This window comes from Poromitra crassiceps, assembly GCF_964638095.1.
Source record: "Poromitra crassiceps genome assembly, chromosome: 5".
In the NCBI taxonomy this organism is placed as follows: domain Eukaryota; kingdom Metazoa; phylum Chordata; class Actinopteri; order Beryciformes; family Melamphaidae; genus Poromitra; species Poromitra crassiceps.
This window is the reverse complement of record NC_139642.1, coordinates 63,592,661-63,609,996: the sequence shown is the minus strand read 5'-3', so window position 1 is coordinate 63,609,996 and position 17,336 is coordinate 63,592,661. Positions and strand designations below refer to the sequence as shown.

General features: G+C 44.3%; 1 protein-coding gene across 1 annotated transcript; it reads right to left on the bottom strand.

The window, feature by feature from the left end:
• Positions 1-8,128: 8,128 nt before the first annotated feature.
• kcnj13 (potassium inwardly rectifying channel subfamily J member 13) lies at positions 8,129-16,850 on the bottom strand (the record flags this gene model as incomplete). The annotated part of the gene is made up of 4 exons (XM_083637620.1): positions 16,811-16,850; positions 13,935-14,087; positions 11,618-11,951; positions 8,129-8,703 (listed from the first exon to the last, which is right to left on the bottom strand). Exons 1-4 carry the CDS (start codon positions 16,847-16,849, stop codon positions 8,129-8,131), a joined length of 1,101 nt encoding a protein of 366 aa, XP_083493746.1. The 5' UTR covers position 16,850.
• Between the last annotated feature and the right edge of the window lie 486 nt (positions 16,851-17,336).

Here is a 17,336-nt window from a genome sequence, read left to right as displayed (position 1 = left end):
AAGAGACATGTGGCATCTCTTGACGGAGACGCCCCCTGTAGGCCATGAGGGGTTTGTTTGTGGAGTCATGGCTTGGATCATTCCTGGGCATGTCAACTACCGGTAGCAACTGGGATTAATTTTAGCCCACCCAAATATTGATATGGAAATTTTAGATAACTGTTAGGGATGCACATTTAGACGATAACGATATTAACGTTGCCGTTATGGCCGATAAACCGATATTTACCCGTGTCGATATGGTCTGTATAAAAACAAGTTTCTATGATAATCACATTTTTGTCCATACTGAAAAACGCATGTAAACACTGTGAATTTGAAAAAAGTTGTCTTTCCTTACTTCCAAAACATTTGGAAAAGCCCATAAACAATACATTTAATGCATTGTTTCCTCTCAATATGAAAATACCGATGAGCGATATTAACATTGCTGTTATTTTACTCATTGGGCTAACCAATATATTTAAAAAATGACTAATGTCAGCCGATACCGATTAGATATGATTGTGGATATATCGTGCGTCTCTAATAACTGTGTTTTAATAACCAGGACATGGAGTTAGAAAAAGACATTTCATTCAAATCGGCTAAGAAAACACTATTGATGAATTCACTGGTAAAGCCCTCCTCAATTTGCCTTTTTAACCTCAACCATTTTGTGTCCAAAAGGAAGGAAGTAACACCGGTGCAAGCAAAACATTAACAAGGGCCCTGGCACTGTCTGGAACGCTTAAATGGATTGAAAGTTTGAAACCCTCTTCATGTTTTGCTTGCTTACTTCCTGCCTTTTAGACACAAAATGGCTGCTGGTGAAAAAGGTGTAGACTTTGCATTGGGGGCACTGACGATAATGGTCCTCATTCTTCCAGGCAGCATTTCTCTATCAGTGTGCTGATGGGGAGGGAGACGTTACGCTAATGACAAAGTGGGTGGAAGGTGGTAGAAACATTGTGCAATCAATGTCATCTTCTTTAGTCAAATAGATTGGATCTTGCACACTGCCTGTATTGTATTTGCAAGTCATGTGACTGTAAACGTTTGTCCCAGCCCTTTCCCCACATCATGTGCTTGGTTTGCACCGCGAGCTATCCCAGCATGCACTGCATGCACATGGTTTCTCCCTCTTTTCAGACACTGAACTGGTCACTCAGCGGGTTGACTTTGTTGGGGCTTGAAAGTGATACAATGACAGCATCCAAGTAGAGTGCCAAAGTCACGCCCACTTTCGGGTTAACCATACGAACCAAGGGATTTCATCCACCATTTTATTTTCCATAGACATTTCGTAAAATGCTTATAAAAAGAGTTCTACTTGGTCAAACCATAGGACAATTCACTCAGACCAAAACAAAAAAAAGTGTTTTTAACACGTTTTCTGTTCAGTTTTTGGTCTGAGTGAAATGTTCTGTTCTCTCCTGATTCTAAATATAGTTGACTCACTTGGCTTGACCAAGTAAAATTATTTTTTATAAGCATTTGACGAAATGTCTACGGGAAAATAAATGGGGATGAAATCCATTGAGTTATATGCCTAACCCGGAAGTGGGCGTGACTTTCACTTTGGCTCTCTATAAGCTGCCAATATTTGATTAGATCGCTTATATACTTAATAATACTGTTAGCTGGCTAGCAACCTAACCTAGAAGTTAAAGTTTTGGAGAAGTGCCTGAAGCTCTCAATGATATCTTTAAATGATATTGTTTTATCCCCAACTATAGTGAGAACACACACTTCAGTGCGATTCTGCGACTGCTGAAATACTAAACAAGTGGGTGATCTCTAGAATCTCTAACAAGCAGCCTTGGCCTGCCAGACTGCAGCCGGTACAAACTAAGGAGGCCCAGTAAGAGTAAGCCAGGCAGACGAAAGAATGTTAGACAATGCTTAATGCTACGCCTGACGACGAGCAAAGTAACACAAGGCAGTCTGTCAGGCTGTCAGAGAGGAATTTAGCTTGTGAATTAAGCACTGGCATTGCTAACTGGCTACCTGCTATGCTACAAGCCTGCGTGATGTGTCGTGCACCAGTCTGGCAAGCATAGCTGGATTTACAATAGTGAGACTGACTAGGCAGTAGTGAGACTGACTAGGCAGTAGTGAGACTGACTAGGCAGTAGTGAGACTGACTATAGGCAATAGGACATCCTGTTCCCTGCCCTCCTCATTGGGAAAGAACGGCACATTAGCAATGTCGCTAATTGTCTGTTTGGTCCAACGTCCTGTGTAGCAGCCCCATAAGATGTGTTTGATCGTAAAGGAGAAATCGTTTTTTTTTATAACCTGGACCTTATTTCCAGCTTTAATAAGGATATGAGCCGCTGTGTGTCAGAAAATAAGATATTTACAGGACGTAAATACATGCATTACACATGCCCCATATTGCTTGTTTCCAGGTCGCATCTCAAAGCATGTTATCGTTTCAGTGCATCAAACAGAACTTATCAGGGCGAGTTAAAAATCATAATTAAAGCTGGAAATAAGGTCCAGGTTGTACAAAAAAAAAACAGAATTCTCCTTTAACAGTGTCATGTAACAGGTCCCATTTATTTATGCATTTACTTTCTAGTTTCTGCTGGTTGTCTATCATGTAACAAAACTACTGTATGTAGCACAAAATAATGTATTTTTTCATAAATAAAAGAGTATATCATTGTAAATTATGTTTGTGGTAATCTAGGCTGAAGTGTCTTTCTTTACTAATACTGTTAAATTGCCAAATAAAAAGGTCTGTAAAATATTTTTGGGCACTTTTTAAAACTATACAATGTTGTTAGACTAGCTACCTGAATGGAACATGTGTTGGCTTGATGTTTGCAATAAAGCATATCAAACACTGGTAGAATAATGTAGGAAATCCATCTCATTGCCTCCGGCTCGATAATGGAAGTTGTGCATTGTTCAGATACCTGTGTAAACTTTGTACATACTGTGATTGATTGCTGATTACGTGCCATTTCTGAACTAAGTTGGCTGTTAAAACCTCAATAATTTCACTGATTTATGGTATACTGGACAGCAGACAGTGAGCGAGTGAAAGAGATGTGTGCAGTACTACTTAAGATCACCAGGGGGCAGCATTGCCTGGGACAACCATCACCCATGAGGGATATTACCACCAAATCAGAAGATGGACATAAATTAATTTGTTATTTAGCAGACACTTGTGACTTACAATAATACAATAGATGGACTGTGATAACTGCTTATCTAATTCTAGGGATATTTCAGTGAATGTCACATTCAAGGTAAAACACTAGCTTGTCACCATAAGTTTTTACTTGATCAACTCCTTTAAGCAGCACAGTACAGTAGGGATGGGAATCTCCATCACTGTGGCGATGAGATACAGATCTTGATGCATTGCAAACGATTCAATATAGATATATCATAAAGATATGATACGACTCACCCCTATTGTGATGCAGTGCGGTTTGATACAATTGGATACAAACCTAACCTGAGTTTCTGTAATAATGGTTCAATAAAAAGAAGAAAGAGGTTGGCGATCATGGGCTCCATGCCCATGAGGTGAGAAAAATCATGGCTCTTCTCATTTGCAAGCTTGTTTAGAAAATATTTATTTCATGTCATGTAATGTAATGTAATGTACACTGTACAAAGGCGTGGAAGCATGTGTGATACATTTAGATCTCATCCCTCACTATCACAGTTTATGGAACACTTCTCTTGTTATGTGTTATGTTGCTTTACATGAAAATGATCTTTAAACCAGGTGATTTCCTTCTTCATATCAAGAAAGTTCAAAGGGAAAATGCAAATACTCCAAATACATGTTGACTAAAATATTACGACTTCTTCCTAACGTGCACTTTCTTCCTAAAGTGCTAAATCTAGAGACATTTTAGTATTGTACAAATTGAACATAATATATATATATATATAATCTTTGGTTTGCATAATGATTTCGGTGATGATTTTTCAAAGTTAAGGCAATCTACAAATCATTCAGTCAATATCATTCTGTCAATCATTTAGACATAATGTTTATTCAGGCATGTCGGTCTAATGTTAGCTCAATTTAAGGGAATTTAAGACATTGAAGTCTTTGTCCAAAAGGCTTCCACTGAATAACCATAGCAGCTTGGTATCGACAGCGGCCTCTCATCCCATGTGATCCTTTTGGTCATTGACATTTCAGATTGATAGTCCAGTTTGATCCAGCAGGTGGCAGCTCGTCCATAAACATCAGTGGAAGAAACCTTTGATCCGCAACATGAATGCCCTTTTATATGAATGATAATACAGTGATTGCGTTCTCTTCCTTCCTGATCTGTACTTCCTCTTGTCAAACGGTCACTATTCTGCCATATTGTCCACTTCCATGTATCTATCAAGGACCCTAAAAAGAAGGATAAGACATCACTCACGTGACGGCCTTCGAATTCTGCATTGGGGCCAGTTGTATTGAAGTGAATGGGGCAGGCAGGTTAAGTCCCACTATGAACCATCATATCTGTGTTGTTTCACCTTTGATCGGAAAACACATGACGTGATGTTGACTGATGTCCTGTTCAGTCATGTGTCATGATATAGTTTAGTCCTGTACAGTCATGTGTCATGATATAGTTTAGCTAATCTAGCTATATTTTGGACCAAACAGGGGCTTGAGTTGAGCTATATTATGCAGATGCTGCACAGAGACATGATCTGTTTGGAGACCAATAACAAGGAAAACAAACGTGCACATTTACATACAAAAAACATCAGTCAACATCAGGTAATGTCTTTTCTTTCATCTGGTGCAAGAATTTTTACCACTTGTCACCGTCAAGAGACAGCTTTTTAGTCACTCAGTCATAATGTCACGGAAAGAGCCCTTATTTCGGGGTCGCTTGGTGAGATTCACTCTCATTTCCCGATGGGGTGGTGTTTCAATCGTGCTGGTCACCCCCGCCCACTTGCCGCGCTGCCTGGTCTACAACGAGCGCACACACAGACACACACCAGATTAATTGGCGGTTTAATTGCACGTTTCACCATCAGTGATACAGTTCATGCGGCTGTCCCTTTTGACGGAGGCAATGAACGTTACCTACATCGATGCAGAGTAGCGGTGATCCTAGTCTCTGCCAAGCGAGACTATAGTGATCCATGCATGCAGTTGCAGTGAAGAAGTGCAAACTGACTGAAATAAGAGCGAACTGACGCTTAACCGTTCACACCAGGAGCAGTCTCTTTTCCCCATGGCGCCTTGCTCGGCGCGCCTTGAACCCGCCCACAACTCCCATTGAATTCATGCCTGGCAGCTTCAAGCTTCACGCGACTGCAAAATAGGACTGAATCCTGAACGATGGCTTCAGCGTGGCGTGGTATGCGGCTGGTGTGAACGCTCTCACCTGTTAACCAGGACGCTGAAATGAAACTGCGTGGCTTCGGCGTGACTTTGGCATATGGTGTGAACGGCCACTTAGGGTGCAATACTGCCAGTCACGTCTGCCTTCCCTTTGAAAAACACACTCACTCTGTCAGATCTTTGCTTTCATAATGGGACAGTGGGACACTACAAGAAGTACCACCAATTGAATGGAATAACAATTGCCACGATTTGCCCTCACTCCATCCGTGCCGGTACCCCATCAAGCCTGCTACACGTGGTCCTGGGCCAAATTTGCCCTTGTTTACTCCAAGGTGAAATGATACAGATAATGATGGTTTATAGTAGGATTTACTCTGTCTGCCCCATTCACTTCAATACAACTGGCCCCCCATGCAAAATTCAAACGCTGTGAGTGATGTCTTATCCTTCTTTTTTAAGGTCCTTGGTATCTATCATTTAATCAATCCTTATTGGTCTGCCTCCAGCCTGGTTGCCAGAATAAAATGTCAGCATTGTTTCTGCAACCCACGCATCATGTACGTTCAGCATCTCTGAACCAAAATAGATTGCATATCATGTTTCTAGATTGTATCAATGCTATACACATCATAGAGTCTGCTATTGAAATAGCGCGGTGGCCAGTAAGGGTGTTGTGGACGGAGGGCTCATGTCCCAGTCATGCTCACAGTGTTTCTAAACCCAGCAAGCAAAATGACGTCATGATAACGTTGTGATGACGTGTTCCAGTGACGTTCAGGACTAGGCCAGATCACAGGGTGATTTGGGGATGATTTAGACGTCTACGCGGGAACGTCAAGCTGACGTCGAAATATGACCGTTACCATGAATGGGCATGTTCAGTTATTCTGCTATGTACACAGTGTATATTCAGCAACTTTATACATAAAGCTATAATTATGTCCAGATTAACAATTTATGCTACATTAAAAAAAAATATAATACCACCACGTGTAGGATTTGAACTCTGGATCTACAATTTACGGAAGGCTATCCTACCACTACGCTACCTGTTCGCTGAAATTATCTGCTGTACGTTGGTGTAATATAGCCTACCGTTTCAAAGTTCTTTTTATACTGGTATACATCCATGTATACATCCATGGAGTCGGGACAGTTTTAATAAAAACGAAAGCTAATTTAATTCAAATCTTAATCTCGAAGAATCATTGAGGAATTCCCTCAAAATGTACAAGTGTCACCCTATAACGTTTGTTTACCCAGTGCTCCTGTTAGGCTATACGAGACACGAATATAGCCTATGTAGGATTATGGCAGAAACTTATATTTAAAACGTTGGTGTCAAGTCTTGGATCAGACATCACAGTGTAACCGTTTATAATCTGTGTAAGAAGAACCCCGAAACACTGCAGACAATTGCAGGATTCCCCGCAATTCATCTCCTCGTAGTCCCACCTCCACGAATAAACAGTTTGTTAATCAGTGCAGATTGTCCACATGCAAGTGCTGATCACTCAGATTTTGGATAAATAAATAGCCCAGGCTGAGAAATACGTGATTGATTGCAACCATTTAGTTATCCTCATGGATATTTCAGTGGTGACTGGTGAGTGAAATGAGTTGGATAGTGATACAGTGATAATCTGGGCCAGATCTGACTCGTCATGATATGACTTGGGTCCGTCCGTGCTTGCTGGGAAGTCTACATTTCAGCCGTGAGTCAATGTTTTTGTTGTTTAAAGCCCGCCTCCAGTCAGTTTTCCACCTGTGTATAATCCTGCTGTTACAGTGGAAACGCAAAGCTGCACGCGTCGTAATAAACTACGTCCCCAGACTAATCTTTTGCACCAAAGTTCATGTAAGAACCAAAGGCTTCTACCTTGTTCCACTGCAACATCATGGCTGGAGCACTGTTGTCCAAAAAGGATAAGAGCCTCGCTCCTACCTTCAATATGATCTTTGTCTCCCTTCAAGCCGGACAGACCAGAAACAGTATGGTTGCCTCGATCTCAAAATCTATCGCAAAATGTTCGTCCTGAAGCCGAAGTATTTAGCTCGAACTGGTTAAAAGGGACTATCGTGGCGTTTTGAGGCAGAACGAATGGTCTGAACACTACGTTAACAAATGTAGCGGCCAAGCCAACAGCAGATTGTATTCACTGTAATATTAAATTACAGTGAATATACTGTATGTAATATTTCAATATTTGTAATATTTCAATATTACAAATATTGTATTTGTCTATGACACGTCCGCATACATGAGTGTTGACGACCATAAAGTCTGACGTCAGCACCCGTTTCTAGCGCGTGAGCACATTTAAGACTTTGAGCAAAATAAGGTTATTTGTCAACAGAATACAGTGGTGGACACGTTGGCTAATTAGCAGAGCAGGAAAAACACAGCTACACATGAAATATCTTAAAAATGACAAAACTGACTGGAGGGGGGGATTTAAGCTTAATTCCTAACCCAAAATCCTAAATGCCTACACATAACCAAAGTTGTTGAAGTTATTTTATTTGCATTTAATGTTGGAAAGGCTGCAAGGTTTTCAAACTGCAGTTTTGCTTCAAATTTACGTTGAAATTGCAGGTATGCAGAAACGTAAAATGTCATGTTTTAGAAAGATATCTTGCTGAAGTTTTGTTTCAAATGTACGTTTAAGTTACATATCCCTGGTTTGCACACGTAAAATGCCTACATTTTATTCGGGCACCTGGGTTGCTGCCTCACTACCCTCCTCTGCAGCATTTGTCCCTCAGAAACATCTTTAGCCTGTGTCTCCCTGAAAGCTCCCTGCTGCCTCCTTACTCCATCCTGTCGCTGCCGTCGCCGTTCACCTGGACCACACAGTCCTTGTCCAGAGGATCCTTTGAGTATGCTGTGTCAAAATGCTGGGCGCTCACCTTGTACCTCCCCCGGGCGTCCAGCCCCAAGGCGGGGACGAAGCGACGATCAAACTGGATCTCTTGGCGGAGGTAGGAGGTCCTCTTCTGGCAAGAGTCGCCAGTTCCCTCCTGCGAGGCGGAGAGGAACACCACCAGCTCAAAGTGGGCGGAGGTGCCCTCGCACAGGGCCGGGTAGAGGGGGCTGCTGCGCTCCAGAGGGTGGTAGAAGGTGAGGGGGAAGATGAAGAACGGACAGGGCTGCTGGCCCAGATGGTCCAGCTGGAAGTCCAGAGAGGTCTGATGTAGGGCCTGACCATCTCGCTCCTCGTACAGCACGGCACACATCTTCACGTCCACCAGGGGGCGATGCAGCAGGTTGGTGGCTCGCAGCATGAGGCAGGTCTGGCCCTGGTGTTGGCCCACCACTGCCTGGGGGCTGAACTGGATGGCTCCGGCTCTTTTCTGAGGACGGGCAATCTTGGCCACAAATGCACCTGGATGTTAGAGACAATGAGAGGGGGATGTAATATGATATGAGATGTTATTCATCTTAGTAGGATGACATTGAGAATTTGCAGCCTGCTCACCAGAATAAAATGTCGGCATTGTACGTTTCTGCAATCCTACGTAGAACTAGAAATTTGTGTGCTTCATCTATATATATTATTGCACGAAATTTGGCACTGCACTCGGTCGGGTCCCCAACAGTGCACCCCCAAGTTTGACGTCGATCGGGCGAACTGTTAAATGGACTAAATGGTAAATGGACTGCATTTATATAGCGCTTTTATCCAAAGCGCTTTACAATGTGCCTACATTCACCCATTCACACACCGAGGGCGGCCAGCTGCCACGCAGGGTGCTGGCACAGCCATCGGGAGCAATTTGGGGTTCAGTGTCTTGCCCAAGGACACTTCGACATGCAGACTGGAGGAGCCAGGGATCGAACCACCAACCTTCCGATTAGTGGATGACCTGCTCTACCTCCTGAGCCACAGCCGCCCCCTGTTCTCGACTGTTCTCGAGATACGTGTTCTGATTAGTTGAATTGCACAACATTTCTTGGGTCCCCAGCAACGCACCGACCGAGTTTGAAGTCGATCAGACCAGTTCTCAAGATAAACCACTTTTGTGTTGCCAATAGGTGACACTATAGCCGTTTTCACACACAGATCGTGCAAAATTGCAGTTCAAAAGGCCCGCAAAACCAGCAGCCTCGCCACAGAAATTGCTTTCACACACACCCAAGCAGCACCACCATATTCCCGTCCTGGGGTGTGCTTTCAGGTGACAGCCACTGCTCCCGGATTGAAAGGCGAGCAGAGGTATTTCCACCCAGCTCCTCCTAGCCCAAATTAATATTTTCATAGGTTAGTGTAGCCTAGGCTACTGTATGATGAACGAATTCATTCAACAACCAAACATCGCCGATGTATGCCAGCCAACGAGCCAGCCAACGACATGCAGCTGCGGGTTGTTAAGGATCAAACTGATAAAACGACGTGCAGCTGCGGTCGGTAAGGATCAAACTGATAAAACACAAAAGTGTTGTCCACATGCAGCATGGTAACAAGGCTTTCAATATTCATCTGATCGACTTTATGGATCACAGATGCACCATCATGTAGCCTATTAGGTACAAGGCTAATTCTTATCTTTTGGTTCCAGTTTTGTGTAAAGCAAATTATTCCCATGAAGTAGCCTAATTAGCGTCCGTACTCCGTTCTGAAAGACGACGCCCGCATATCAAACAGCTAGTCTGCATAACGTTCGTCGGGGGAATAGTATAGGCTATAAATGCACATGACTACTATAACGTTAGTAGTTTTTGTAAGGGAATCCACAAGTGGCTAGCTAGACAGATTGCAGTTCTGGAGCTGGTTTCCAGAGGAATATCCTCAGACCAACTCACCACAGACAGCTATAGTCCTCTGAAGCGTATTATTATATCCGTTAATTTGACCTACTAATGTCAACATCGTTTGAGCATAAAGCCTAACTACTTACAGTGTTCAAGCCAATTGGCTAAAGGGGACGGGGGCAAATTTCACAATGGAGTGGATGATGTCACACTCTGACAGACTCGATCAAAATGATGATGAAATTTGGCACTGCACTCTGTCAGGGCCCTCTAAGCACACTCCAAATTTGAAGTAGATCCGACAAATGGTTCTCGAGATATGGCCATTTGAAATCTAAAACATTGCCGTAGTGCTCCCTTTTGGCACATTTTTTTAGTTTTTGGTGCGATCAAACGTATGCCAGACCCTTGAGCAGTGTGATGGCAAAATTTGGCTGCGATCGGAGCAATGGTGTGCCTTGCCACTCCATATGGACATATACAGGGCTTGGGATTAACACCCGCCAACCAGCCAAATGTGGGTAAAAATGTAGTTTGGCAGGTAAGATTATAAAGTTACTAGCCAATTTTTAGCTGGTGGTGAACCAAGCTCTAAATATCACTACATCTGTTTTGCCTAAAGAATGATCCTTTCCTACATTTAGCCAATCTAAAGCGTGTGCCAATTTGTTAACTTCTCAGGCCTCCTTGGTGACGCATGGAAGCGCGCGCATCATGACACAGAGCGCACAGCGCAAATGACCTCCGCCAATTAACTCATTCCCCGCCATTGCCGTGATAGTACGTCAACCCGTCTTTTCACCGCCATGCGATAGATGGCGCTCTTGGTCACCTTATGAAGTGCTACCATACTCTATTCCTCTACAAGCCAGAGTTATTGCCACCACAAAGCCAGCAAGCGTTCTCAGCATCGGTCTCTCTTCATGGAGGAAGCTCATAAACACGTCCAGCCTGGTGCCTTAAAGTGGTGCAATGAACACATTTCCTACGGGCTCAACAACACGTTGTCATACAGGCTCGTCAAACATGGTAAACGCACACCAATCACTTCTCCTGTCACTTAGATTAGTAATCTGTTTAAAAAAAATCACTAGCAAGGAGGTGCGCGCCGCTGTCAAAGAGTGGGAATGTTTGCCTTATTTCCGAAATGGCTAAAAATAGTAACGTTGTGTGGTTGCATAGCGGCAATATTTTACAAAAACTAGGTGAATGTCAATTGACTGTATGGGCTTATTTTAGCCGAAATGGCTAAAAATAGTATGTGGTTGCATAGCGGCCGCTTTTGTTTTGAAGGCTAAACGTCCAAACCGGAACTCTTATTATTTGGTCATTGAATGTAGCTTTAGCGGTCTCTCTCTTTCAAGATTCAAGATATTGTCACGCCGTTGTACAATTATGCACGTGTAAAATTATTGTTATTAACAATTATTATGATTATTTTCAGTCTCTTTCGTTATGAACGGTCCTGGGCGGAAACGGGCAACTGGAAACAGGGAGGGAGGGTGTCATGGAAGCACCCACGGTCTCACCAGGAAACTTGTGAATACCTGTGATGAAAGCTTCTAGCATGAGTCCCAGCAGCATCTGCACGGCCAGCAGGGCGATGGCACTGGGACAGTCCCCGCTGGGGAACATGGTGCCGTAGCCGATGGTCAGCTGTGTCTCCAGGGAGAAGGAGAAGGCAGCGGTAAAGCTGGTGATGTGCTTGACACAAACCACGTGGCCCTCTGGTGGTGCGTCGTGGTCCACAGCCAGGTCTCCATTGAGGTGGGCCAGCAAGTACCACAGGCAGGCGAACAGCATCCAGTGGGCCAGGAAGGAGGCACAGAAGGCTAGCAGGACCCATCGCCAGCGTAGACCCACCACCAAGCCCCACAGGTCCTGCAGGTAGGGTGACCAGACGAGAATGGGTGGAATTCGGGACAGGGATTATTTATTGGTGCAGTTCAACATAATTGAACTGCACCTGAACCAATGACTCAACAAGTGGCTTAATTTAAAATGTCAGAATGATTAAAACATTAACATTTTGAGTAACATGACTCTGACTGTTAATTTGTTATGTTATGAAGATCAGTTACAGATGGAATAGTCTGACTCACTGGAAGCAGCTCTGCCATTGGTGTCGACCATTTCAGTTGAAGCGGAAGGGATATCCCTTTCCGCTCAAATGTAAACAACAACAACGCTAGCTAGCAAGCTAGTGTTGCTACACGCTGAAGATGGCAAGTTTTGACGAAGATTTGGATAAGTGCAATGAAGCAGGCTTGCTTGGTACTTTTCAGTGGATGGCTGTTTTTTTTCGATATATCAGAGTGAAAGTAAAAGGAGTCAGACTCTCCCGTGCTAGTTACAGCGTGAAACAGAGACAGTCTGGAAAGTGGCTGCGAGGATGATATGAAGCGCAGTGTCTGTGTTTACAAGATGCAGGAACCATTACTCACAGCTGACAGGTATGTCATCTTTTAAAGCTGTATTTAGCGATGTTTTTGTGTTAAAAGAAGGGATAAATGGCTCTATATTCTGACAGCAATCACTGAATTAGTGTTTGGTCAGTGACTTGGAACTCCCAAAGTCCCTGCTGTCCTCTATCTCTCTCCTGTAGCCCTGCATGTAGGGAGGACTTACTTCTGCAACCGTAACCTGATGCTGTTGGATTTGGGGTGAAATCCTTTAGAGGCATCACGATATGACCTTCCGTTTCCCAGAAAATGTAAACATTTCTCTGATTGGATAAAAATTAGGTGTCCACCTCCCACTATCCAATCAGAGAAATGTTTACATGTTTTGGGGAAACGGAAGGTCAGATCGCAATGCCTGTAAAGGACTAGGCTATATATACTAGGCCATTTTTTCCCCACCCCGAATCCAACGCCACCACCCGTGAGTCTCTACGAGTTACAGTTGCGGAGATACGTCCCCCTTGCATGCAGGGCTACAGGAGAGAGATAGAGGACAGTTAGTGGGGGGTTGGGGGTTCCAAGTTACTGACCAAACACTCTATATCAGTGATTGCTGTCAGAATAAAGAGCCATTTAACACTTATTCTAACACAAAAACATCGCTGAATGCAGCTCTAACATCTTTTCAGCAGCTAATATTGACATTAAGCTGTAGGAGCTACAAACTTTTTTTTTAACCAACTCAGAAACAGATTGCACCAGCAATTGTTGCGCCTAGTTTCTATCTCTGCGTGATCAATTAATGTGATCAATTATTCATGATAATATGGCAGCACTTCCAAAAGACAACTGGCTACATTCAGTGTAGCATTTTTCAATATTACTTTGTCACCAAGTCAGGTCTCCACAGCATTTTGCCTTCAAGTCACGTGAGTCTCACAGCATACAGACTCTCATTTTAGCCTGGTCATTATCTCTTCCTTTAACTATCATTTCTGGGACAAACAGGACAGCATTTGGGATCGCGGAAAAACTGCTCGTCATTCAGGACTGTCCTGGATTTTTCAGCAGGTCTGGTCACCTTACCTGCAGGGCCAGCAGCCAGGCTCAAACAGGAGGTGTGGTCACCTTACCTGCAGGGCCAGCAGCCAGGCTCAAACAGGAGGTGTGGTCACCTTACCTGCAGGGCCAGCAGCCAGGCTCAAACAGGAGGTGTGGTCACCTTACCTGCAGGGCCAGCAGCCAGGCTCAAACAGGAGGTCTGGTCACCTTACCTGCAGGGCCAGCAGCCAGGCTCAAACAGGAGGTCTGGTCACCTTACCTGCAGGGCCAGCAGCCAGGCTCAAACAGGAGGTGTGGTCACCTTACCTGCAGGGCCAGCAGCCAGGCTCAAACAGGAGGTGTGGTCACCTTACCTGCAGGGCCAGCAGCCAGGCTCAAACAGGAGGTCTGGTCACCTTACCTGCAGGGCCAGCAGCCAGGCTCGGGCCACAGCCCCGCGCCACGACCCCAAGGGACAGGGAGGAGGACGCAGGGCGCAGTGGCCATCTTTGGTCACCAGGCGCTGGCGAGTCGGCGACGAGAGGAGAGGAGAGCAGAAGGCCTTGTTGTAGGGCTGGGCGATATGGACAACAAATGACAGAATATCTCTATTTTTAGGCTGAATGGAGAAACAAGATTATATATCTCGCTATTTTCTACAAAGTGAGCTAAATGTTCAGTTGTAAGTCAAAGCCTCATGTGACATGTCTGTACTTTACCAAATACTGTACCTCAATATGTATATTGCGACAAGAATGTATGGATGGCTATTGGTGTTTTCACCAAATATAGACACAATGATATTTTTGGTAAATAATCATCATTAATGTTTATATAATGACTAAGTGGGTAAAGGCAAATAATGGAACAGCTAGAACAGTCTGGTAAGTTCAGAACATGACATCACTTTACTGTAATGCAGCCTTTAAAAGCAGGAAAAGACATGGCGTAACATGCACTGCCCCCTGGTCCGACACCTCAATAGTCAAATGAAGCGTTTCTGTTTCACAACAGAAACGGTGCAGAATGAGCTGCGGATTGCGGTGTCAAATTGCGTCCAGATTTTCCGTATTGCAACCTATACACACAGGTATAACCCTAACCCTAACCTATACACACAGGTCCGGTGCCAATTATTCGCATTCCAACGTTCAATTTCCATCAACGGAAAAGCAGTGAGAATAGAAAATGGAGTGAAACAGTAGCAGCACTTGGATACAACTAACATTAGCTCCATCCGTTTACAACAGTGGTTTACAATGTTAGCAAGTAAATTACGTTACATAACAGCTACATTACCGGTGCCACATCTATGTGCCGACAGCCCGCAGTGCCGATAGCCCACAAGCAGAACCAGCTGAGCGGTGGACTGGCTGGAGCTAACCTCTCCCAGCCCCCACGCCTAAACCTAACCTCTCCCAGCCCCCACGCCTAAACCTAACCTCTCCCAGACCCTAACCTAACCCTAACCTCTCCCACCCTGCACGCCTAAACCTAACTGCCCCCACACCTAAACCTAACTTCTCCCACGCCTAAACCTAACCTCTCCCAGCCCCCACGCCTAAACCTAACCTCCCCCCCAGACCCTAACCCTAAACCTAACCTCTCCCAGCCCCAACGCCTAAACCTAACCTCTCCCAGACCCTAACCTACCCCTTACCTCTCCCACCCTGCATGCCTAAACCTAACCGCCCCCACACCTAAACCTAACTTCTCCCACGCCTAAACCTAACCTCTCCCACTCCCCACGCCTAAACATAACCTCCCCCAGACCCTAAACCTAACCTCTCCCACCCCACACGCCTAAACCTAACCTCTCCCATATGCACTCCCCACGACTAAACCTAAGTCGGACGATTGACGAGTTCGGAGTAAGAATATGTGTTGGGCTGTCGGCACTGCGGGTGGTCGGCATAGCGGGTGGACCCCACATTACCATCTTCAGTGAATCCCAGCTGCTGAGCGATCAGAAGCCATATACTGTCCTTGATTTCAGTGTTGATCGTCGCAGTGTTTGTCATACAACATTGGATGTTGAGAAACCAAATTGATGAGCCGGGTTCCCCCCATTTTAGCAGCAAGTTAGCTAGCTACAGTACTGGAGGTATTTTTATTTAACATTTATTTAACCAGGAAGTCCCTTGAGATTGTGATCTCTTTTCCGAGGGAGCCCTGGAGGTACAGTATGACATCAGCTGTAGGAGCCCTGGAGGTACAGTATGACATCAGCTGTAGGAGCCCTGGAGGTACAGTATGACATCAGCTGTAACAGGCGTGTACACGTCAAGGTCCATCCGGAGAAATAACATCCCGCACAAATTGCGCCTCAGTATGCAAGCTTCAATTACAACAAATTCAAACTTTTTTTGCGAATCTCCGTGCCGATTATTCGCATGGAGATCCACACAGCTGTGAAACGGCCTTTAGGCGGCGTATTAGTCCGACAGCTCGTTATCCCAAAAATGATAAGCTCACAATTCCGACGGCTCGTTAGTCCGAAAATACCAACACATTCTCACTCCCAACTCGTCAATTACTGCCCTCTGGTCAAGAGTAGTCTTAGGGTTAGGCATTGGGTAGGTGATCTTAGAGTTAGGCACTCTCTTTTCCTCAGCGCCTCGCTCGGCTCGCCTTCCCCCCACTCACAACTTGCATTGACTTCATGCCTGGCAGCTCGGGTGCAGTGTGCTGCACTCTTGAAAAATAGAACAGAAGCTGAAACTATTACTGCAGCGTGGCTTCAGCATGGCGTGGCGTGTGGCTGGTGTGAACGGTCTTGCCTGTTAAGGACGCCGAAATGAAACAGCCATAGTGCTGCGTAGCTTCAGCGTGGCTTTGGCGTATAGTGTGAACGAGGCCTTAGGGTTTCCAGGGGAGACACTGTGGTGTCCGACCCCAAAGGGGGTCTTCGACTCCGGGTCTCGTCTGCAGGGGAGACCCAGGGGTCTTCAAGCCCCTAACCCAAAACCAGGGAGAGAGAGCAGTTGAACTAATGGACCGCCTGTCCAATGCTTCATTTTTCGGACTTGAGGTGTCGGACTCAGATGTCGGACTAGTGACATGGAACAGAAAGATAACAATTTGCCATATCACGATATGATAGAGTACTTTATTTATCCCCGGAGGGAAATTCTTGCATTATATCCCAAATCTAAGACAATAGTCTCATATCAATATATCGATATAATTATAATATATATATATATATATATATATATATATATATATATATATATATATATATATATATATATATATATATATATATATACACACACACACAGTATATATCCCTACCTTGCCGCCCAGATCGTTGCTGTTGGATGTGGTTGTCATGGTTACAGGGGGATCTCCAGCAGGGCAGGTGAAGGTAAGGAAAGTCCTGAAATGAAACAAGCAAACAGTAAACCAGTGGTTCCCAACCTTAGGGTCGCGACCCTAAGTGGGTTCGCCTGGAATTCAAATCGGGAAATGTAATTGATTTATTTATTTTCTTTTTTCAACACACAATTTAATACTACCGAAGATGATTAGGGTCACTTGCGATTATTATATATTTTTTAGTTCTGAGTTTCAGCTTTGTTTTCTTGGGTGACACCTATGGCGATGAGTGGTAATTGCAGGGGACATCCAAACATGTGACATTACTAATGTCACATAATGTCACTATATATACTGCAAAGGCTTCCAACAATGGACCATAGCCTCAATCAACATTGCGAGTGACCCTTCATTAATTCTTATTTTTAGATGAAAATCTTTGAGATCATAACTTTAAATCAGGATTCTGAGAATAAAGTCAGGATTCTGAGAATAAAGTCAG